The sequence below is a fragment of the Nannobrachium achirus genome, assembly GCF_963921795.1.
Source record: "Nannobrachium achirus genome assembly, chromosome: 23".
Taxonomy (NCBI): domain Eukaryota; kingdom Metazoa; phylum Chordata; class Actinopteri; order Myctophiformes; family Myctophidae; genus Nannobrachium; species Nannobrachium achirus.
The window spans coordinates 34698951-34724550 of NC_137830.1; the positions used below are offsets into that span (position 1 = coordinate 34698951).

At 42.7% G+C, this 25600-nt stretch overlaps 2 protein-coding genes across 2 annotated transcripts in view; both read right to left on the reverse strand.

The window, feature by feature from the left end:
- The window catches only part of LOC308308890 (voltage-dependent calcium channel subunit alpha-2/delta-1-like), a gene marked incomplete at its 3' end in the record, with an annotated part of 175942 nt that overhangs the window by 74180 nt on the left and 76162 nt on the right, over positions 1 to 25600 (reverse strand). Inside the window, exons 6-10 of the mRNA XM_080754346.1 lie at positions 24405 to 24528; positions 15060 to 15191; positions 14824 to 14893; positions 8583 to 8633; positions 3699 to 3798 (exon numbers count right to left, since the gene is read on the reverse strand). Coding sequence (XP_080610472.1) covers positions 3699 to 3798; positions 8583 to 8633; positions 14824 to 14893; positions 15060 to 15191; positions 24405 to 24528 — 477 coding nt within the window. The remainder of the gene's footprint in view (positions 1 to 3698; positions 3799 to 8582; positions 8634 to 14823; positions 14894 to 15059; positions 15192 to 24404; positions 24529 to 25600) is intronic.
- On the reverse strand, positions 11753 to 12472 carry LOC308308461 (vesicle-associated membrane protein-associated protein B/C-like; the record flags this gene model as incomplete). Its single annotated transcript, XM_080753876.1, has 1 exon — positions 11753 to 12472. One exon carries the CDS (start codon positions 12470 to 12472, stop codon positions 11753 to 11755), a length of 720 nt encoding a protein of 239 aa, XP_080610002.1.

A 25600-nucleotide genomic window follows, 5' to 3' on the forward strand; every position in this document is an offset into this window, starting at 1 on the left:
AATACATTATGGTAAATTGTATGTAGGCTTAGACATGCTGAAGCCTACAGCAGTTTAACCCTCTAAGGCCCGCATTAAGAAATACTTGAAATAAAAAATTGAAAAAAATCAGATGGTGTTGTAGGAGTCCTATTAACTCACTTAGCGCCGAGCGAGCCAGATTTCAATATGAATCTGCGCTTATAACGCCAGGAAATAGCTATATTGAATCCCCAAAATCACATTACATAAACAGGTACACGTGCCTGCGAATGCCACAGGATGACCACTAGAGTGAGCCATAGCCAATAGACTTTCCATGGTCCCATGTTAAGTCAGAATAAAAAACAAGGTTCATGAGATAACAGGATGGTACAATGACATGCTCTCCATTGACATTCAATGGACAGGCCGCGGGCCGCCATTTGAGCTCAATACTGCTCAATTCGTGCTTGATCGTCTCAAACCACCATTGGTATGGGCATCGGAACGTATATAGATGCCACACAGAAAGTTTCCGAATCAAAATCCGACCTAGTGAAGCTACGTGAGGGTCGGATGGTTTGCATTGAGCCTAGCGGCTAACAGAGGCCTACGTAAACAGGAAGCTATGGCTTAAAGGTGACGTCATAATCGTATCCTTTTTTTTCACGGTTTTCATCTGTATGCTAGTCGAAGGTAAGCTAACCGTTCCGCTCCGTCTATCAACCCAAATTAAAAGCTTAAACAATGCTTTTATATAAAAGTCGCTCCGAGTCGCTCGGCACTAAACGCCATCATTAGTTAGTCGCCCCGAAAGTCGCTCGGCGCTAAGTGAGTTAAGAGGAAAATGTAATGTTTTTTTCAAAAAAATGTTTTTGTAAGATTTTATAGCCATAAATCAAAAATCATAAATCATGCTCTAATTTACATATGGGGGATATTTTTCACAATAATAACATATGTACATGTTCTAGACATTCTAATGATCACCAAAAAGAATAGTACAGGCATTTTACTTATGTTTTTGTGAGGTATAGCTTCCATGAAAAAGTGAGATGTTGTTCGTCAAAACTCTGGAATTTCAGCGGGTGTGGCGGGTGTGAATGTCAGCCCCTGTGGGGGGTATTTATATGCAAATATTGTGGCCAATGGCATTGTAATACTAAACAATAGAATCCAATGGTGGTGTTTAGGTGGTAGGGGGAGATAAAATAAAATGATTTAAACCTTTTTTTGGATAAAATACAAACGTTGTAATATTACAACCGTGGGCCTTAGAGGGTTAACTAATAATACAAAAAAAAAATAATAATAATATTATCGAACATCTCTACAAGTCATAAATGGTCAAAGCACCACATATGTATTAAAATCCTACAGACCGAGGGGGACTGAAGGGTTGAAAGGACAAGAGGAAAGGATGTGAGACAAGCGGTATAAGGAAATAAAAAAGAGTTGGATTATTGAGAGAATAATGTCAGAGAAATGGATCATAAAAGGTAAGAGGACAAAAATAACATCATAAAATGGCATAATGTTAATAATATCAGCAAAGAGTTCATGCTGGATGCACAGACGGATCACTCACGCACGCACGCACGCACGCACGCACGCACACAGGGGACTACAGGGGACTGAGATATAGCTCATTAATACACAACATCTGCCTTGGCTGCGACTGCGAGATCATCTCTCCCTCTCTCTCTCTCTCTCACGCACTGCATATACTGTACAGTATGTGTAGCAATCTCATATAATCTCAGTTAATAAATCATCTAAAGATACTTTTCTACTGCTGTCAGTGATTCCATTTGGATTATGTTATTTCACAAACTGCAACGTCCATCATTTACAATTATTCTACTTGATGTCCCCCATTAAATAAATGTCCCATAATTACACTAATGCTGCTTCACACAAATGACAACTAATAAACAATACAGCTGGATTAAATGGGATTATTATTTGTCAGACGGCAAGATTTTATTCTAAGGAGAGACATGAGTACATAAGTACAAAACATCATGGCAGATGGCAGTACAATGACATTCATTCACTTCATTTAATTATTTCTATCCTCCAACGAGGATTTAAAACTGCACTCTGCAGAAATGACATAACAAGATGCACTCTGACAAGACAACCATTACCTACTATTAGTATAGAGTTCACCCCTACACACCCCCCACCACCCCGCCCTCACCCCCTCAACACACTCGCTCACACGCACGCACAGATGCACACGCAAACACACATTAATTGTAGCTGTTTGCAGAACAGAAGAGGATTGTGGGGAAATATGACTGGTGTGTGTGTGTGTGTGTGTGTGTGTGTGTGTGTGTGTGTGTGTGTGTGTGTGTGTGTGTGCGTGCGTGCGTGCGTGCGTGCGTGTGTGCGTGGGTGCGTGCGTGTGCACATACACAAGTAGACATGCAGGTGCGTATGCGCATACACACAACACACACGCACCCACGCATGCGCACGCACACATTTTCTGACATATTAAACTACTAAAAACTGTCTAGAAATGACTAGACTCAGGTCACATGCACCAACAATCCACTAACCCAGACATGAACACATTTGGCCTATCTTATTAGGAAACGCAATATCAGAGCTTCAATATGCTCCTGGAAACGTCTGAAATACTGGCTGCGAGGCACCAATATACTTATGATGTAGCTGCCTAATTTCATCAGGTTCAAAAGCCCGTCCAGATAGCTGGGTCTCACAACAACACAAACAGTTGCCCTATTAGGCAAATGGAAAGGAAATGTGATTAAAAAATATCAGTTCTTTTCAAAAGCAAACAAGACGAGAAACGGAGGAGAGAGAAACAGACAGAGAAAAAACAGAGAGAGAGACCGCTTTTGAAAAAAGTATTGCATTTCTTTGATACTTAATCAATACAGATGCAGAGGGTCTCTTATCATGCTGTGATCACAAATGACCAACAGTGCACATTGAGGCCACAGTATGAGTATATATATGAAGTTTTCTAATAAGAACATTAATTGTGCAATTTTGGTGAAATTGTGCACGCACATTCCTACTAAGCAGAGGAAGAAATGCCACTTCAACATTTTCAAATCAGCCTCATGGTGGCGCTATAACAGGCCAATTCATGTTTTTACCTATAACTACACCTATCAGTGTAAAACCTTGTATGTGCGCTCCCTAGAGGCCAAGGAAAAACCTTTGCCCTCCATTTCTCACATCTGCCTTCTATAGCACTTCTATAACCTTTTGCTAAACCCATTTTTGGAACAAAATGCCTCAAATCATAAATGCAGTGTCCAATTGGCATTAAAGGCAGAAGAAGACCTGGCACCATTTTCACATTGGCCTATTATAGCGCCACCAGGAGGCCACAATAACATACCTGACCTGGTGGAGACCTGTGCTTGGAAGAACACTGCTTCTAGTTAGTATTAATGGATTGATGTTTTGTTTGGTAGATTCTATTAATCTAAATCTTCAAAGTAACAACTAAAGCTGTCAAATCATTAGATGGATAAAGTATATAAAATATGTAAAGTACAGTATAAGTACCACAATTTCTTCCTTACTTGAGTAAACGTACTTTGTTACTTTGCACTACCGGCTAGCACACAGCAATACACACCGTTCTTCACACCAACATAGAAATCCTCCGCACAGATAATACTGTGTACTTTGTAATATAACTCTCTTGGATGTGTATTAATAATATCAAAGCAGGGTGTGTAAATACTCACATTGACCACGTTGACAAAGTCGTCATCAGAGAGCGTCTCCAGCATCTCGTTGACGGACGTACGGATGAGTTTGAGGGTGAGACCAGACACACTGCCACTCCTACAGGGTCAGAAACATCACATATATGTCATCATCATGTACAAAGTTGATGGATGATGGATGCAAGAGGACATTTTTGCACTCTGCAGTCACCATTCTCAACACTAGGGATGGGACGATAAGCGATCTTATCGTTTATCATGATAAAAAACACTCACGATAATCGTATCGTGGAGATTTACTTTATCGTGATATCGTCCTCCGTCATGCACTGAGATCAATTCACCTTTTATTTGCCGAGCTGCATATCCGGTACCATTTGAACCCTCGATTGGTAAAAGGTACTTATAATATACGTACTTGATACAGTCTTTTTCTCACTCTCTATCAAATGTCTTAGCCAAAAAATAGCCGATCTACCATCTCACAACATCAAATCATGTTCCTCCCCAGGATAATGAATTGTGATTATCGCGACAATGTCGTAAATCGTGATTTCTTTTGTCACAATAATCGTGATATGAAATGTTCATATCGTCCCATCCCTCCTCAACACCCTTAGCATCAATAGGATTTTCCAGGTTACTCAGTTATGCCCTGAGCCTCAAACTACAGATTTCTGGATTGAGATGATTGAGATTTTCCAAAATACTAGAAGTAGAGATAAAACCAGACTCGGTGTTAGTCGGAAGGGAATTATATCTATTATTTTTGGAAGAAGAAAGAGGTGCCCACAGTCAAGCTTTAGCTCAATGAGATGACAGAAACTCTACGTGTGAAGTAAGCTAAATCCTGTGGATGATCTGTGTTATGCGTGATATGGGGCAGCACTCCTGGGGAGATGAGTGTGGTTGGGGGGGGGACTCTTTTTATTTTGTTTGGGTTTAAGTGTACCTATTTGTATGTTCACAGCCTTGCTTGTGAACAGTTAATGAGTTAATTGTCTTTGTTTGTATTTATTTCATTGTACCCGTTTATGTAAAAGGTGAAATGAAAAATCACACATGTGTGAACTGAGCGGTGGTCGTGGAGGCTGCACAACAGCAAAACAAATATATATATATATGGGTAATAATAATAATAGTAATAATAATAATAATAATAAAAATGGGGGGGACTCAACATCAGGCTACAGACACATATACGGATACACACTCCTGCATACACCTCAGGCTACAGACACACACACACGGCCATTCTAAGGAGCGGCGTCACCTCCGCTCAAAAATAGGGAACCACTTCATAATTGTTTGAAATGTAACTGTATGTCTTCATGCTGTGCTTCACAAAATATCAAAATTTCCAATAGGATCCAATGAGAGTTGAAATTCCTATAATTGTTTTTTTGACTGCGGCAGAGAGTGGGCCATAATAAATTATATTTTGTATCATATTGTAACAGAGAACAATACTCAGCGATTTACAGGACAGATTCCCCTGAATTTATACTCCATTGTAAGACGGTGTTGCTTGCTTAACACACGGGTGACTAACAGGTCATTTTGAGATCGCAGAGTGCAATAACTCTCCCCGTGAAGGTCTCAGAAACGTCCCCTTCCATGACTTTTCCTAAATACTCAAGACAAACGTTCTCGTTTTTTTTTCCTCTTCTGAAACGTTTCCTAAGTATGAAATAAAATACCATTATACCGCTCTGACTGTTAGTTATCGGTCATAAAGACAGTCTCACCCATTCCTCCCCCTCCCAGAAGCAAGGAGAGAATTTCACACCTTTTGCGCTCCCCATTTGAGAGGTCAATTGAAATGCTAATTCACATTTGGAAGACAATAGAACCCCCGCTGGCAGCAGGGGAGGAGGTGTTGCTCTCCTGGGCCAAAAGGGAGAGAATTTAACTGTCAATTTGACTGATAATTGCAGTCAGAGTGGAAGTGATTTTTTTTAGTCACCCGAGTGTTAAAAGAGCCGATCTACAAGCTAACAATGTGTTGCAAAGTGACATGTTGTTAGCTTGTACATCAGTTCTTAAAGGCAAGCAGCACGCACTCCTGCGATGGTGTACAAATTAAGCTTTAATCATCCGTGGAGAAGATCAGAAACATTGTTAATGAGCTGTGACACTGTGGGCTTTGGTTAAAGCAGAGATAACAAATGATACCCTGAAGATAGACAAACACACCCAGGCCCTGCGACCCGATATCTGAGTCATAGTGTCGGGGCGCTTTGTCAAGAATACACGTTCTTTTTATCTGTTTGTCTACCTGTGTCCCTGGAGATCTGTCAGTCATTGTCCCTTTTAAGCAAAACAGAGCTATAGTGAATGCAAGACATATTTAAAGGAGCCTCCCTTACTGAGCGAGAGCTCTGATTGGATTAGACAGAGTGATGTAATGATCAGCAGATCTGTGAATGAGGAGTGAGGCGGGCGAGATGCGAGAACGTTTTCCCCCCCGGAGCTGAGTCGAGGCCACGCCCAACGCGGAAGTGCTTCTCTCGCTGTTTTGGCAAAGTATAGTTATTGACAAAAACATGACGGAGGCGCGCCGTCTCAGGCGACCTTGAACCACGTGAGACACTGCCGAGCAAGCGGTAGCAAGCGAGTCGCCATGTCGAGCGTTGCGAATGTCACATGAGCCGACTACCGAGTTATGTGCCATTGTGGACAGATTAGTAAATATTGTCGTGGGGACTGCTTCTGCGGCCGACAGTGGCTCAGAGGGACTTCTCCCAATCACAGCACGTCCTTGCACAAGCTCCTCCCCCTACTCTCCTCAGCTCCGGCGGGAATAGCACACTCGCGCCCAAGACTCATGTGTCCTGCATAAACTAACGCTATGCTTCATCTATGGACATTATCATCAGAGTGACATGGCCATTAGCCAATTTTAGCATAGGTGAAATCAGTGAAAATAGGCGAACATTCAGCAAAAATATATTTACAAGCTCACAGCCCATCGCAGAGCTTTCTGAGCTTGGAGATCTGTGATTTCTGTGGTGTAGAAAGGGATAAAAAGGAGAGGACAAAGTATATAACCCCTGGGGGACCTCAGTCAACAGTATACAGTAGGGTTTAAGTGGTTAATGAGATCATTCTTCCTATTTTTGTGCAGTTTCTTTTTTCATGTTTGCCCTGCAATTACTGAGTGTGTTAGAACACTTGAACACGGCATTCTCTTCTCATTATGCATTGTTTATATGTATGGAATACTATGGATGTACGGTACAGCAGAGGAATGTAAGATTTACCTCAGAACCCAGTAAGTTATCCAAGTTTTAAAACAAAATAATTGAATAAACCAAGCAAAGTTTTCCTTAGACGGTAGAACTGTGTGCTTTGATGACGTTCTATATAACAACTGCCTCATTAAACTGGACCATAAATGATGGTCCATACGTGATGATATATAAATACTCATCTTAATTGCTTCCTACAGGTAGAGGTAGAGAAATGGACAGAACGGAAGAAAAAGAACGGCGCCTTTTAATCTTCCTTTTGACGGTGGCGGTCTTTTGATGTCTGAAAGCCTGTCAGTCTTTTGCGGGCCAATTATCGGCGTCCCCGTTAAGGGCTTTGAGCAGTCTGATTTCTTTTTTTTCTTCTTTCATTTATTATATTGTGTTGTCATTTAGCCCCAGTGCGGTGCCAGCAGCTCCATTCCATAGCGGTTATTAATTAGCGAGCAGCGTGCAGATGGCATGGGGACGTCCAGTTCAGACAAATCACTTTTAATTCCCTGACAGCGGCAGAAGATTTACGGCACATTCCTCTCGCGCATACTGTAACCGGGAGCATATCGGCGCTGCCGGGTAGAAGCCTTGCACGTCCAAAAAAGGCGAACTTTTCAGGAACTGGGGGGGCGAAGAACCCGTGTTCCAATAGGCCCTATGCACAGCAGCCATTTTGGAGAGAAGTTGGATGGTCTTCTCACTTCCTTCAAATGTGTTACCAATGATACTAATTAAGGCTCTGTTCCATTTCATGTTGCACAGGGGTTCGCAAACCTTTTACGCCTGCATTTGGTTCCATTTGAACACTCCCAGAGTAACACCTTTTAAGGGGTCATTTGAAACCCCCAAGAAAGCACGAGGGTCCCTGGGCCACACTTTGAGACCCACTGGTGTAGCAGAGTATTTCTAGTGAGCCAACAGCCAAAATAGCAGAGCTACGAGCTCACAACATGTTATACTGCAAGTGCAGTAGATCAGCTATTTTCACAACTTTGGTTACGATACCAATTTCTGTGTGGAGTTTGCATGTTCTCCCCGTGTCCCCTAGGGTAGGTACCCTCACAAAAAACATGCAGTAATCCTGGTCTCTATACTGCCTCCCCCTGGCCAGCCGGGGCGCCTGATGGAGGGGAAAGGAACTGGTTGGAATAACGTGTTCCTTCCATGCGCTACGTCCAACCAGGGAAACTCATCCATGTCAGGTGAAAAGAAGCAACTTGGATTCCTCATGCATTGAAGGAAGCATGAGGTCAGTCCGTTGTCTCTCCAGGTTGGCAGAGGGAGTGTAGCGCCCAGGATTACATTAGATAATTGACACCGGGTGAAAAATGGGTTACAAAATTGTGGGATTAAAATGTAAAGAAAAAAAAAGGATACCAATTTCAATCCAATCAGAGAGAGAGAACCCCAAAGTAGTGTCCCAGTTCCAATTTTGTCTGTTCATTTGTTTTTGTTTCATAAGCTCCAACTTCATTCGTTTATCGTGTACAATACAATTTACACCACCTTTTAAATCTAAACTCGAAGCTCAGCTCTACGGGGCACAGTGGGTCAGCAGAGACAAGAGAGAGAGAGACTAACATGAAAGGCCTCTCAACAGGGTGTCATAAGGGTGACATTAGGTTGACAAAAGGGGTGACATAAGGGTGACACTCACGCATCCACCAGAATCAGCATGTCCTTTGGTGAGGCCGCCCCCTGAATGTACCTGGAGAGTAAGCAGAACACGGAGACGTTAACACACGTTAGAATGCATGTGTACCATGGGTCAGTGACATGCTAGTCTGGTAGGATTCACCTCAAAACATGGGCTGCAGATTGTTGTAGTGCTGTTGTTTGGTTTCTATTCTGAATGTTTTGAAGGTTTGCACAGGGCTCTACGTCTGGTATTCTAAGCCTGGGACAAACCACAAAATGGTACAAATGGAACCAAATGGACCCTTACAGGTCCATTTGTTTCCATTAGTACACTCTCAGAGTTAAGGGGGTCCTTGCAAATTAAATATTAAGAGAACTAGAATTAGAGTACTAGAGGACTCCTAATGTCCATATAGCATCGTATAGTAAATCAGCGTCATACATATTCTGAAGTAATTGGGTCTTATGGTCAAAATAAGAACATTATAATGGTGTGTAAAAAACACAATCTAGAATTTGCCAAGGACAAGGCCAAGTCTCCAGTGAGGGCGAGTGAGTAAAGTCTTGCCACGCACATATTTGTCCGTGTATGGACATATTGATGACCACTGATGTGTGCACTGTATGGTGTTTCTGCCTGCACACGTTGGAATGCATGTGTACACAGTTCACTGTATGGTATGTTAAAACGTGTGTACACTGGTGTGTTTACCTGCACACGTATTTTGCCCAATTTACTTTTATGTTTGGTATCGTGCGCTAAAAATAAACGGCTTGTGGGTCGGCTATTTTCGTTGCACGACCACCTCTGACTTGTAGGCTACTGTAGGTCTGCTATTTTCAAAGCGTGACACCATAAATTATAAATAGAATTTGTAATTCTATTGATTACTCATGCCATGGAGACTTTTCAATAAATATTTCTTTGTATTTGTCACACACAAAAATTGATTATAGTAAATGTACCCCCATTGATTCCGAATGGGGACCCAAATGCATGGCACTGGATGGGGAAACCGTCAGGGTAAATAATATTTTTGTTTTTGTCTTAGGAATGCGACAAAAACTAAAAAATATTATTGAACTCGAGTCATGGTGCATGTGAGTAATCAATAGAAAAAAAGTCATCTTAGGGGTGAACTACTCCTTTAAATATAAAAGTGATATTTTTAGGTTAAAACTAAAAGTAAAGGTTAAAGCGTGTTGTGAGATTGTAGGGACCAAAAGATTTGAAAACGTATGAAATGGGACCTTCTGGACAAAGACTACTTTCTACTTTTGGTCTATTTTGATGCCAATACTTTTTTTTTTACTCAATACTTTTACTTGTAACATAGTATCTACGTTATTGATACTTTTACTGTGTGTGTGTGTGTGTGTGTGTGTGTGTGTGTGTGCGCGTGTGTGTGTGTGTGTGTGTGTGTGTGTGTGTGTGTGTGTGTGTGCCCGTATGAGCACGGAACTCCATGTATGGAGATAACTAACGTCACGGACGTTATATGTCGTATTTGATACAATGCAGGTGATTGTTTTTATTGTATCATTTTTAAAGAGAAAAACAAACCAAAAAATATGCATTTTAACAGTACAATGTAACTCATGCGATGCATTGAGGACGGACGGGCTCTCTCCCTCAAGGGATAGATAAACTATCACATCTTTGAGCGGTGCAAACCGCTCATACATTTCACTTTGTGTGTGTATAACCTAAATGTATTAGTACATATCTCAATATATGGATAACCAAAATGTAATAGCCCCACCCCCAAAAAAAGGAATCTGTGCTCATAAACATAAAAATCAAACCTCGGTTCGAAGTGAAGCGGTGGACAGATAAAACCTCTATTCTGAATGTATTTGGAGAGCCGGTATGACAGTTGGTATAATAGCCTATTCATTCTGAACTGAAATGACCATATATGGACATGGGACACACATTTTGCTTTTTGAAAAAGCCTATTCATTCTGGACTGATATTTTGCACGTACGGGACAGGAAAAACCTGTTCATTCTGGCCTGGAGTGACCATATATGGACATAAGGTAACATACATTGTGTTTTTGAAAAACCCTGTTCATTCTGGACTGAGATCACCATATATGGTAATTAAACGGACATTCTGTTTTTGAAAAAGCCTATTCATTCTGGACTGATATTTTGCACGTACGGGACAGGAAAAACCTGTTCATTCTGGCCTGGAGTGACCATATATGGACATAAGGTAACATACATTGTGTTTTTGAAAAACCCTGTTCATTCTGGACTGAGATCACTTTGCACAGGTGTGATTGTATTTTAAAAAGCAATCTATAAAATAACAATAGGTTGCATTCTTTCAACCACCGACTTCAGGTGGCTATATTGTATAGTACAGAATAATACATAACATAGTGGTGTATTATGGTGCACGACATATTCACATTTTGTCCAATCATAGACACACGCCGCTCTATGCAAAGCATCTGATTGGAGGAGTCATTTTGATTGACAATAGCCGTCGACTAAAGCCTAGTCTCTCTATGGAACATCTCACTGCAAATCGTACCTTCCTGTAAAGCAGGGGTCTTCAACAGGGGTTCCGGTACCCCTAGGGGGTCCCCAGAGTTACTACAGGGGGTCCTCGAAATATTTTTTATATTAACCACTTGAATGAACCCTAGCGTCCATATTATGAGAACTTTAGCCAAAAATAGCCGATCTACAAGCTCACAACGCCTCGCAGCGCGAGGCGTTGTGAGCTTGTAGATCGGCTATTTTGGCAAAGAGCTTTGGTGTAAAGGGGAAAAAGAGCAGACTAAGTACAGAGTGAAAGGTCAAGTTTATTAAGTATTAAAAGTTCAAGTGGTTAAATATCTGAAAACACGAATTGACATGAATCCTAAATACGCTGATGATTGTGCTGTCAAACAATGAAACTATATGGAATCTATGAGAAGGTTGTGGGGGTCCCTGCTTCATCTCTCTCTCCACTAAGGGGTCCTTGGCCTGAAAACGTTGAAGACCCATGCTGTAAAGGTATTCTTTGCTGGGAGGGGCTTATGGACAGTATAAATGTACGGTTCAGGACTTTGTCCCAACAATAAGCCTTATATGACGTTCACACAATCCAAACCCGACCAATCTCACCACTGCCGCCAACCAGCACACCACCACCTCGCCAGTGTTCCCTGCCATGTCCCTTTGTCTGAATCACACCAATTTGCCCACGACGAAGCCCAAGACGAAACCCACGACGAACACAAAGAACAGCAAGATTTTGGCCACCTCGCAGGCAATCAGGCCCTCCCCCTGACAAGGCACCACGTTGCTCTTGCTCACTTGCCAGCCTGAATCCTCCCGAATCCGCTTGTTCTCTTCCTGTAGCTTCTGTGATTCCATCCGCAGCCTCTTGCACTCCTCCACCGTGTTGTCCAGCGTGTAGCTCATGGACTTCTCGGAGGACCCTGACTTCAGCAGGCCGGACGACGACGACGACGACGTCATCTTGTTGGACTCCGTGTCACGTGCCTTCTTCTTTTCCACAGGCAGCTCAAACACACATCTCAGCTTGGATTGCATCAGTTCATCCGGCTTGACTTCCTTCCAAACTCCCTCCACGCCGGACACACCAGGCGGTGCCAGTATGGAATCAACCTTGAACCGGTCCTGGCTCTCTTCGTTGGGGTCAAAGTCAAAAGGCTGCAGCTTAATGGAGACGTTGACGGAGGCGCCTGCGCCGATGATGCCGACGTTCGGCCGGACAATGTAGGTGTGCGACGCGCTAGACCTTATCTTGATTTTGAAACACACATCCCCGTCTGTAGAGTTGGAGAGCTTGAGTGTCGTGGCGACCACGTCGGAGAAGGGACCTCGGAATGTCAGCTGGTGCCGAGGCTCCAAGAGCAGAACCTGTTCCGGTCTGACCATCATCGCAGCCGTCGGAAAAGGCTTCCACTTCCTGGACGTTGGACTTGTTATGACGTTGTTGTAATGTAAGTCTTATTATAATAATAATGTAATTGTGGGCTCGTTGAAAGCGAGAACGCTATGTTATCTTCGTTATTTATCTATCAAGTTCTCCTAAAAATGACGTAATCTATTACGTCAAGTTCTCCTCAACAGTACAAAGGCAGGGCCCTTAGCCAATGAGATGCAGCCAAAGGGTAGATCTTTATCTATCAGTCAAGTTCTCCTCGACTGTACAAAGGCAGGGCCCTTAGCCAATGAGGTGCAGCCAAATGGTAGATATTTATGCCCATACATGGTGTTACATGCGAGCCCACACTGTTTCGTAGGAACAGTATTTCTAGTTGTATTGTAATACGATGCAGCCGGAAGGGAGCTAGAGCAGGCTTGTGTGATGTCACTGACGACTCGATGACTCGAAGTGATGCCAGGATTTCAAACGTTAAAATAACGTTTATCGAAGCAACAATCAAGGCCACGGTTCCAACGTGCTGAAAGTCCAAGAAGCAAAAAACTGTAGCTTCCATTAGCTCTAAATACCCGCTGATGATGTCATTGGCCGATGATGTCGGATGCAAACCTCTGAGACGCGCGGTGAGCAGATGTGCCGTGCCGCCTGCTCAGCCAGGACAGTTAAAAGGTTAAGCAGGGGTGTCACACCAAATTCTGGGCCCTGGGTACAAGGATTCACTGCGGGCCCCCGCACAATTGTTTTGTGCTTTAACTATTGAAACATAGCAGATCTACAAGCTTGCAGCGTGGCACTCGGTGCCACGCTGTGAGTGGCACCGAGTGCCACGCTCGGTGCCATTTTATTTTTTTATATGAAAATGTGTGCAAGTATTTGAATAATTTTTACCCGTTTTTTGAAAAACCTGTTTCTATGTCAGTGGTGCTCAAACCTTTTCATGTGAAGGACCCCCAAAATGATATGATTTGGCCCCATATCTCAAAATATTTAGAAGCAAAATTTGAGTTTCAAATGTTCGCTTAAAAAAATACATATATTCAATGATTTGCACACATTTTCACGCCTTTTCAAAAATATGAGATCTACAAGCTCGGTGCCGCGCTGTGAACTTGTGTATATATATATATATATATATATATATATATTTTTTTTTTTCAATAGCTAAAGTATAAAAATGATTAAGGCCCCTCCACCTTGGGCCCTAGTAACTTAGTCCCACTCCCCCCCCCCCCCCCCCCCCCTGACAAGGCTTTTGAACAGGGATGTGCTGGCCATTGGGAAAAGCGGGACAACTCCCGAAAGGCCGGTTCATTCCCGGCCGGTCCAGGCCGGCCATTAGAAGAAAAAAAAAAATGTCGGCCTTCGTTCCATTTTGGGGGCTGGGTGGCCAACAAAGTCAGTCGTCACTGTACACAAGCACACAAGCTGTACACAAGCACACAACGCCTCGCATCTCTCTAATAGCGCGCAATGAGGGGCTCTACAACTCTTTTTCCCAGGCTGAATCAGGGGCCCAGCATGTCCCTGCTTTTGAAGCTAATAAAATTTCACAATGCTTCACATTGATGGCACCAGGCCAGATGTTTATACTTCTCTAGGAACCTGACGGAGCTTTGTTTGTGTGCACACTTTGATTTAGTAAGCTTTGGTAGCTTTTAATCATCAGATTGCAATTGTGCGTGTGCTGGACCTGAATGTGCGTTATTCTCTGTGCAATTTATTTGAGTGTAGATGCTTTTTCTGTGTTTCTAGTGTGTTTTGAGGCACAGATTTTGTGTAGCTGAGTGTGCTTGTGAAATGATGTGAATGGTACTTTAAGTACATTTTGATACCAATACTTTTGTACTTGTTTAAGCTAATTTAGAATTCCAGACTTTTACTTGGAACAGAGTATTTCTACATTACATTACAGTACTGATACTTTGACTTAAAGGAGGACTTCACCATGATGATGTCACAAGACGATGGATTCTGAACTTTCCACAGCTCTCCTAGGAGACTTGGACCGAGTAGAATTTTGTTTAGTCCTCCTTTAAGTAAAAATCGCACCAGTGCGAAGTGAGCGACGCAAACACGACACGTGCATTTCTCCAATTGTATGGCCCGTTGTGTCCGTGGCGTCAGTTACTTTGTGTGTATGAGCACGGACGTCCATACATGGAGATCCGTGCTAATTCTTTTGGCACTTTTTTGGGGGCTGACACACACAAAGTGAAACGTAGGAGTGAAAAAACATGCGCGCTTTTCTACAACTGTGTGTATGTGTGGGTTTGTGTCTGGCTGAGAAACACTCAGATGAATAAGTTGGAGTGGATCGGAGGTTAAGGAGAGACTGTCCACTCACCACGGTCTTCTACGGACATCATAGAGGTCGATCTTGTTGGGCGTCCTGCTTGCGTCCATCCAAGGTGATGCTGGGATCAGGCCAGAGGGGAAAAAGAACATTAAAGAACACGGGCCATGGATGTCATTGAATGATAGCCACGTTCTATTTGATTTCAATCCCCTGTTGTACGCCCGCCGAGTTTTATTATATCAAATGCGCAAAGGGCAGATCTCCATATATGGAGGGGGTCTCACCTGGGAAATAGCGAGCCAATCCGGTGGCAGAACCATACACCTGCCACAGCAGAGAGTTGTCGTCCTCCCAGTTTCTGCGGAACACGTCCTCCAACGCCGCAGTCCAGTTCAACTCATTCAGCACGATGGTGGCTGGAACACACACACACACACACACACACACACACACACACACACACACACACACACACACACACACACACACACACACACACACACACACACACACACACACACACACACACACACACACACACACACACACACACACACACACACACAGATACCAACATTAGTGTTGTGAGCCTGCGAACTGCTCCTACGTCTGGCTTTGTGTGTAGGTCCCTATGTCCGTAGTACAAGATTAACACTAGTAAGACGCCTCTTGACTATCTGGCCAGTGATGTATATCCGACCAGTTACCCAATCTCAACATTGCCCGTTGAGATTGGCAGAACATGGGCTTTACCAAATATGGGCATTCCCAGATATGCCCTTAATATTGATGACATCGGGACAGGGATCTCCATAAATGGGCATAGAACAGACAAGTACGTAATTCATTTGCAAGTGTGATCTGGGAATGCCCATACAGTATATGGGCATGTTCTGACATCACATTGTCGACTATATATGGGCATAAAATGGACATGAAGCCAGAGCGTGATGTCAGAGCAGCAAACCCATTCTGTTAAGACAGTGTTAAGAGTTCTCCTTCTCTTTCCTACATCACAGTGACATCAGAACATGATGTCAGAGTGATGTCACAGTGACAAGGGAACCAATAGACTGTAAAAAAGTGTACCGACTGACTGAATGACTGACACAGACAGACAGACAGACAGACAGACAGACAGACAGACAGACGGACAGACAGACGGAGACAAGCTGCACCATTTCTCATGGTATACCGCGACCTTCGGTCGCAATCACAAGAGACTAATGCCATAGAAAGTACACAAAGACTGACATCACCACAGCTGATGTCACGGACAGAGCGGCCCATACAAGGAGATATGCATTTGTTGTGTTTGATACCATACGAAATGAGCATCGTTTTGTTTTTTCCAACAATCATTAACTGATATTTTTTTTCTCTTCTTTTTATTTGTTGCCTTGAATTTCCGACTCGTCGTATCGTATCTTATCTAAAGGAGGGTAGTTCATCTTGATAGTTTAGTGTGTCTCTGTGATAAGTGTGGACTGCTGGACCAGGGCAGAGCTACTGGGGCGCACGTGTCCCGTGGTTGGTTGCTCGCCATGACAAGAGTAACGAGAGGTCTGGAGATAAACTGCATCGTAAATTGTTGGGCATGTCATTTTAGGGAAAAAATACCCACATTTCTTGAAGACATTTTCAAAAGTAAAACCCCAATGTTTAATAATATTATTATTATTATTATTATTGTTGTGGGCTCGCTGAACGTATGTTATCTTCATTATTTATCTATCAGTCAAGTTCTCCTCAAAATGACGTAAGACACTGCCTTGTACCGACAGTAGAAAGGCAGGGCCCTTAGCCAATGAGGTGCAGCCAAAGGGTATATCTTTGTGCCCATACATGGTGTTACATGCGAGCCCACACTGTTTCGTAGGAACAGTATTTCTAGTTAGTGTGGTTGCCAGGGCAACCACATTATTACTCTGGGGAATTTTGCAGTTTTTACAACTCTTAGTCTCATTGACTTGAATGGGAAACTCCATATATAGTGAGTAACTTTTAGGTATCTGACTTTTCCCATTGACTTTGAATGGGAAACACCATATATAGTAAGGTAACTTTTAGGTATCTGACCTTTCCCATTGACTTTGAATGGGAAACACCATATATAGTGAGTAACTTTAACGTGATGTAAGAGTAAGGTAACTTTTTAAGCAACCACACTCGCAATTTCCCAAATTGCAATTTCTCTAGTTATTATTATTATCTTGATAATAGCATTGCATTGTAAACTTGTACACTAATGGGAAATATTAAATTACTAATAACATTTAATTTGCTTTTGGGCTTTGCTTTGCATGTTGTCTTGCTGTGCTGCTTGGGAGCGATCAATGGCCTCAGGGCAACATACTGTAGGTATTAACTAGGGCTTCAGTGGTTAGGTTAATGAGTTCTGCCTAAATCTGCCGATGAAAACAGTACACAGAAAGTATTAACACACCCACACAGCCATCAAAAACGCCAATTAAAGAACAAAGTACATGACTGAACGTGTGCGGGAGCGTGCACACGCGTACGTACGCACACACACGTCACACTATTTATCTGTGGAATCCGAGTCAATCTTAAAGGAATTATATGTAACTTTAAGACTATTAAAAAATGTATATGTATATTAATTTTTAGCAGTCATTTCCCTTCATCAGTAACTATATTATTGTGCTGGGGTGTTTCCTTACAGAAAGACACAACCCCTGGCTGTATTTCTGTTCGGTTCCACTCTTTATGTTGACATTAATGTCAACAGAAACAGTGGAGGGACGTTTTTTTGTCAGGGGGAGCTCAGCCAGAGCTCTTAATTGCTCCCTTTGAACTTCAAAGGGGTTGTGCACTAAGGTAATTGATTGGGCCATAAAAGTGTCAAGTCCTCGTTAGTGATCTCTTTAATCAATGAAAGCATCAAAGACAACTACCAGTTTGGTGCCTGTCATAGAGGGGAGGGGGAGGGGGGAATGTTTTTGTGCACACACAAGCTTGCAGACAATTCCAAGTGCTTATCACGGTGGGCGGTCCAGTTCAAATATGACCGTTTTGGGGGTTTGCAAACTGAAACGTTTTGGAACCCATGTGCTAGAGTGCAGGTCCCATCGATCACCGGGGGCGTGGCATCTAATCAAAGCCAAATGGCGGAACAACAGTTCCACCAATGTGTCACCATGGAGACGGCTCGAGGTCACCACCACGACGAGATGGAGAGTAATGGGAAGCAACATCAAGCCTGGTTAGCTTTATTAGTCAGGCACCAGGAGTCACTCCCCGAGGGTGTGTGCGTGTGCGTGTGTGTGTGTGTGCGTGCGTGTAGCCTAGGCGATGTGACAGTCGCTTATCTCCCGATTAGGGAGTCTTACTTGTAAGAGTATTTCTATAATGCAGTATTGATACTTTTACTTAAAGGCCCGCTGACACGCCCCGAAATTATAATAGTATGATAGAGTAGGTCACGTGATCTGTCTGAAAACCGTCTGAAATAGTCTGAAACTCATGTCACAGTGTAATCTGCCCCTCGCCCCCAACAACAGCTGACCAGTACAGTAAGTAGTCCAAGTACAGTCAATTAATTTGATTGGCTTATAATTGCGCATTCCCACAATGACATCATGAAAATATTAACTCATATCTTAAGATGACTTTTTAAAGTGACAGTACCCTTTCAGGTGACAGTACCCCTTTAAGTAAAATAATCTGAGTATTTTTTCCATCACTGTTATCCATGTATTGAATTCAGCCTGGCCAGGTCACATGCATGTACGAGTAAGTGCAATACAGCTGTAACACTGCAAATACAATTAGAGGATTCTGACCAGACACTCTCCAACTCTCTGAAGCTCACTGCAGAAGGAGTCCCAGGACCCCCCTTTTGTCACTTTTCAACGTTACATCTTGCAATGGGCCTGGTGTACAAGATACACTACACCTCCAAGATACCCATGTACCAGACAAACTACTTCCTAAAGGTCAAGGATGTCCATGATCACAACACCAGAGGCAGCTCCACTAATCATGTTCAACGTAAATTTAACACTAAACAAGGCTCGTTCTCCTGCTATACCACCAACATGTGGAACGCATTTCCGCAAGCCTTAAAGGAGAGCAAATCCCTAGCCTCCTTCAAAATTGGTATGAAAAGTCACCTTCAGGCGGCTGCTACTCGTTACTTGTAAATAGACTAAGCCCCCCTCCCTGTTTTTGTAATTGAGTTTATGCTTTTTCTGCTTTTGAAATTGCTGTTAACCTAGGTAAAATACTATGTTCTATCTGTCTGTCTTTCAATGTTATATGAGATATTAAAAGTGGTTCCTGTGTAAATAAGTCGCAAGGCTTTCTAGGATCTCCTTTTAGTTGACCTTGTACCAGTGATTTGTGCTGTCATGAAACTGTACTTTTTCCTATTGCAAACTGCTAATAAACTCTTCAATCAATCAATCAATCAAAAAACGGCTAGTCAGCATCATCGAACCACATAGGCACAGTAACTTAACGCTGAAAATATTGGAAATTAATCAACATTTTAACAAGGCAGCTGTGCCGTCAGGAGCGGACATGTACGGTGTCTGCCTTGCGTCCTTGTCAAAACAGGACGTGAACGCTCACACGCCTCCCTCTGTTTTTGACTTTGGACAAAAAATGATCCAATAAAAGGACCCAAACCTATTTGTGGTTGGCAATGAGAACAGAGAGAGAGAGTGTGTGGTGTGTGAAGAGATAAATAGAGGTTAGAACACTGAAGCAATGACAACCTGCAATCATCATATCAAAGAGGGCCATTCGCTTAGTGTTACTATCAAACATACATATACGCATGCACGCACAAATGCATGGACGCACACACACGCACATGTGCATACACTGGCACACACGTGTGCACGCGGATAGAATGGGAGGAGAGTGTAAGCAAAGCACCTTATTTTACCAAGATAACGCCATTCTACGCTTTACCAATAACATATGCTGTGTTAGGTCCAGGTTCAATATGCGCAATCATTTCAATACATTTTAATAAACATTGAACGAGTCCGGCCCTCGACTTGTACCATTTTTTATGTTGGCCCCCCGTCTATTTGAGTTTGACATCCCTGCGGAGTACAGTGACGTGCGTACCCTTACAGTAGATGACTGGGTGCGAATCAACACACGTGTGAAAATCAGCCAGAAGGCAATGAGGAGATATGGATACCAACACACGCGCCATGTTGTCCTTGTTGTCTTGACCCTGGTTGTCTGTTCTGTTGTCTGTCACACAACATTTACTCACGAAACAGCTCATGAGCGAACAATCATGACGATTGCCAATTACACAATTAATTCTGTCTAATTGGTTTGTTGGTATCTTTTTACACAATGTCCCCCATTTCCCTTATTTTCCCACTAATGCTGCTTTACAAAAATGACACACTGACTGCATTTTGCTCAGACAATGAATACTACACCTGGATGAAATGGGATTATTACTTGTCAAGACGGCGTGATTTTCTTTTAATCTTTAAAAGAGAAAGTTTCACGGTCACGAGGGGCGGACGGACGGCCTCGAATAAGACGAAGGCAATCAAGCTGATTACAAACGTTCTGGGACGGCGTCCAGCTCGTCACAAGGGCACAGACAGAATGAAGGACTGAAAAAGATGTCTGCAGACAAGAGAGAGAAAGATGGAGAGAGAGTGACAAAGAGAGAAAGAGGTTGGCTATTTGTACCTTGCAACCCGACAGCCAGCGTTCCCAAATGAATGGAGGCATAATATTGAGCACAGCGTGAGTGCAAGAAAATAATCAACAGTACGATTTTTACCAAAGGGCCTGTGACTTTGACACGCACACACACGCACGCACAGTATCTCAGCATGTCAAGTGTGTAGGGGTGTTTGGGGGTGACAGGTGCCACACAGCGTTAATGCAAACAGACAAATCAGATCAGTCAGTCTAGGCTGGGGCCCTGACACTCAGATTGCCCTTTCATCAATCCACAGTCCCCTTAATAAGATGGACGCACGCACGCACACACACTCACACACATCCAGAAAACTACAGTAAGCATGAAATCTGACACCCATACGACGAATACAAATATCAGTGTTACGAAGACCCTCACTCACCTTCACGTCACGTGGGTAGTTGATAGGTAGCCATAGTTACCCACTGAATATTGGTACTCCAATATGTGGAGATACTCCATATATGGAGATACCCAAAGCATCTCACTAAGTCTGACCTTACAAGCTCCATATTTGGACCCGGACGAGATATACCTCCATATATGGAGAAAGCCCCATATATGGAACTGGCAAAGACATCTAGCTGCTGACATCAGTATGACAGGTTCTGATGTCACACAGTACACAGATGAGCACTATACGTATGAGAGTGGTCAAGTTTATTGACAGTATTGACAGTTCAAGTGGTTAAATATCTGAAAACACAAACTGACATGAATCCAAAATACACTGACGATTGTGCTGTCAAACAATGAAACTATATGGAATCTATGAAAAGGTTGTGGGGGTCCCTGCTTCATCTCTCACTCAACTAAGGGGTCCTTAGCCTGAAAACGTTGAAGACACCCAAGAACCATTTGGATGTTATTCTAGAATTTCGCCCCTCTGACAAAAAACAAGTGTCTATGATTTATTCTTACATAGGAGACCTGAAACAGGTAACTTGGGATAAGGCGAAGACTGCCTGGGAGAGAGATCTGGGTGAAGAGTTTTCAGAGGAGATGTGGGAGAGCAGTCTACAACGCATTCACTCGTCTTCCATGTGCATACGCCATGGTCTGATTCAATTTAAAATACTACACAGACTCCACTATTCAGGGGAAAAGCTGGCCAGATTATTCAACATTCCGGACCCTGGCTGCCCGAGATGTAGCCAGACCCCAGCCTCATTAGGCCACTTGTTCTGGACATGCCCTAAGCTGGAGAACTACTGGAGAGAAATATTCGATATGCTCTCACGTATATGTGGAACAGAAATAACTCCTTCTTTCCACACAGCCATTTTTGGCATAATTCCCCCCGATTGCTCAGTCACACCTCCTCAATCGAATGCGGTGGCATTTGCCTCCTTGCTGGCTCGCAGACTAATTCTTCTTAATTGGAAATCCAAAAAGCCGCCCTCTTTCTCACAATGGCTGAAAGAGGTCCTCTCCTTCATACCGTTAGAGAAACTCAGGTATAAAGTCAAGGGAGCCAGCAAGAACTTTGTCCTAGCTTGGACCCCTCTTATTGCCTTTGCTGAGGAACATCCCTTTAACTAAGTATCAGATTGTACTGTGCTTATCTACTCTGTCTTTTTGAAGCCACTGTTGTATGAAGGTGGCGGGAGTTGTCCCTGTCCAAGAGTGTAATATCCTGTCCTACTGCTTACGTTTGTTTTTGTTTTTATGTTTTGTTTGTATATTGTCTGTTTTCTGTGTTTTCTTTTTAGCCTAGGGGGGGTGGGGCGGGTGGGTGGAAGGGGTTGTTTGTATGTGATGTTTGAAAATTGAAAAATAAAGTTATAAAAAAAAAAAGAATAGAGAGGACACCAGATATCCCCGCCCGTCCACTTGCATTGAGTTGCTCACCCAGCGCATGAGGCGTTTTCACCCCTCCTTCCGGCTAGTAAAACCGTGACGTAGTGGGTCTACTGTGACGCATTTTTCGTCATAATTTGTTCATGGACGCGCTTCATGAACGAGCACTTACGGTATGAACGCGCGTCAATACAAAGAAGCCTAGACGCGCGTTCATGTGAGTAGACCCAACTGCAGTACCTCAAAACGGCCACCATGTCCATTTGGTTTCAGGGCGCCCCCAGGGTTCTGGGGGCTTGCTCTAACCCTAACAGGTCAGGAAGTAAAGTGGGAGGCAGGACCGTGGCGGTGGTCTGGAATAACCCTGGGTCAGCTGGGTGGGATAATTATATCCCACTGTAATGCCAGGGCCAGGGAGAGAGACATTCACTAAGTGAAGGAAGGCAGAGAGAGTGTGATTATGTTTCTTGACATAATCTTGAAAAGTGTGAGAACTACAGATTTAGAGGGCATTTGTAGGACCTAATGGGATACATTTCTATGGTACAATACACCAGGACGTTGCGTGTCATATGCTCTGGTTGTTGTAAAAAGAAAATGAAAAGTGATGGTAAAAACTGTGACAAAGAAATGTAATTTAAATGCTGAGATGATAAAAGTTCTCAAGAGAATTAACCACTTTCAACCAGGCATCCCTATTATGTCATTCATTATAGGGGCAAAAATGTCTCAAAATCATTCAATATTAAATTTAGTATAATTAGGATTTAGTATAAAATAAATTGAGGGTGAGGAGAAAAAAAACCCCAACACAATAAATGGGACCTACTTTAAATATACACAAATTATAGTGTGTATTATAGTGTGTAACAAGTGAATTGACCACTGGGGTACACAACCACACAAGCTGTAACACAAACAAAACTCAACCACAAGAAAACTCATGGTGACATTCAGTGCAACTCTCCCAGGCTCACTGGGGCCACTGGTGTGTGTGTGTGTGTGTGTGTGTGTGTGTGTGTGTGTGTGTGTGTGTGTGTGTGTGTGTGTGTGTGTGTGTGTGTGTGTGTGTGTGTGTGTGTGTGTGTGTGTGTGTGTGTGTGTGTGTGTGTGTGTGTGTGTGCTGGTTTATAGCAGAGCTATATATAGACTGGTGTGCATTGTGGGACAGCACTGGCAGGCTAAGTTAGTCAATCGTCATGGGAACATACTGCAGATACTGGACATAGTGGGGGGAGAGAGAGAGAGAGAGAGTAGTCAGGGGATATTAGGGGAGCTTTTAAATAAAGACTTGCAAAAATACAATCTTGATTTTTCAAAAATAGCAGATCTACAAGTTCGCAGCGCGGCAGCGCTGTGAGCTTGTATATCTGCTATTTTTCAACAGTTAAAGCATTCAATAATTCTAGGCATAAATGGGTTAATATAACCTGGGAATAAATTTGTTACCAAACGATTTCTTCACCAATGTGAGGGGTCTAACTATGTGTTTTTAATTATTCTGAATCCATTGCAAGCATTTGTTTTGCACGAAAAACATTCATTGGGCTAAAAACGCCCCCCCCCCCCCCAAAAAAAAAAACGAACGATGGTTTAGTGATGAGTCATCACTTTTCACAGTTTATGGGGTCAATTTTTAGCCCAAGGAATGTTTTTCGTGCAAAACAAATGCTTACGATGGATTCAGAATAATTAAAAACACCTAATTAGACCCCTCACATCCCACTTGAAGCATATTTTTTGGGAGTAATTTTTTCCCTTATAGTATAGTGTATAGTAAGTGAATGAGACCCAGAATTACCCTAACTGTCAAAGATTCTTTGTTAGATATGTTTACGAACACATTGGTGAATAAATCGTTTGGTAACGAATGTATTCCCAGCTTTGACAGGTATTTTGATTATATACCCTGACTACAGAGAGAGAGAGCGAGAGAGAGAGAGAGAGAGAGAGAGAGAGAGAGAGAGAGAGAGAGAGAGAGAGAGAGAAATTACTGCGTGTGTGTGTGTGTGTGTGTGTGTGTGTGTGTGTGTGTGTGTGTGTGTGTGTGTGTGTGTGTGTGTGTGTGTGTGTGTGTGTGTGTGTGTGTGTGTGTGTGTGTGTGCGTGCATGTACTTACAGCCCTCATATATGTCAGTGGGGATGTGCACGCCGGTGGTATTGTAGGAGACCAGTCTGTTGAAGTTTGCTTCGTTGTGGAATTCTGGGACGTATTGACTCTTCGCCCGGTCTGTCTGATTGAGCTGTACAGAGACATATACACACACACACACCAGTCACACACTGGAACAATACAGAGCTGAATGCTATCTAGTATCTATCTATCTACCTAACTATCTACAATATACAGATCCTTCTCAAAAAATTTGAATATTGTGTAAAAGTAAATATTTTTGAAACTTTCATATATTCTAAATACATTGGACATTCAGTGAATTATTCCAAACCTTTTTTTGTTACAATTTTGATTTTATATGGCATACTGCTCATGAATATCAAAAGTCCATATTTCAAAATATTACAATACTACCACTCAAAACGAGGATTTATAATAGAGAAATGTCAACCTTCTGAAGTCAAAGTTGCTTGAAGTCCAGTGGGAAGTTTCCGAAGTCGGTTATGATTTGGGGTGCTATGGCATCAATACACAATATTCTAATTTTTCTAGAAGGATCTGTACATACAGTATGCACAATGCACCCTTCGACTAGCCTGGCGGGCTATTCCTCATACTGCGTTCACTCATTCCTCCTTCATACAGTATGAGGCCTGGACTTCAGCAGATAGGCACCAAGTATGAGAAGTTGGCCCCGATCATTTTCTGATCGGGGCCAATCAGTGACTGCGCTTCAACTGCTGTGTGTGAAAAGCTTCCCCTGATTGGTCCATGTGTAGATGGTGACGTAGATGCTTGCTGTGGCATTTTATAAACAACATGAGTTGGAATCAATTACAACAATTAAAAAGGAACAGGAGTATGCGTTAGAGGAGTTCATCGGCCGAAAATACGTGTTTGTTTGCCGTTCTTTCGACTGGCTGAGAAATGTTTTGGCTACCCTTCGACAGTGTTAGACGCCAAAATCTGCACAAGACCATAAATCCATGCCATTCCAAATCCACTCTCATAGGTAGAATATTTTGGCGATGTGACCGTGCCCTTACTCATTAACTTTTACTTGTAATAGAGTGCTTCCACGTTGCAGTATTGATACTTTTACTAAAAGGAGTAGTTCACCCCCAAAATGACTTTTTTTCTATTGATTACTCATGCCATGGAGACTAGAGTTCAATAAAAAAAAATAGTTTTTTGTCACA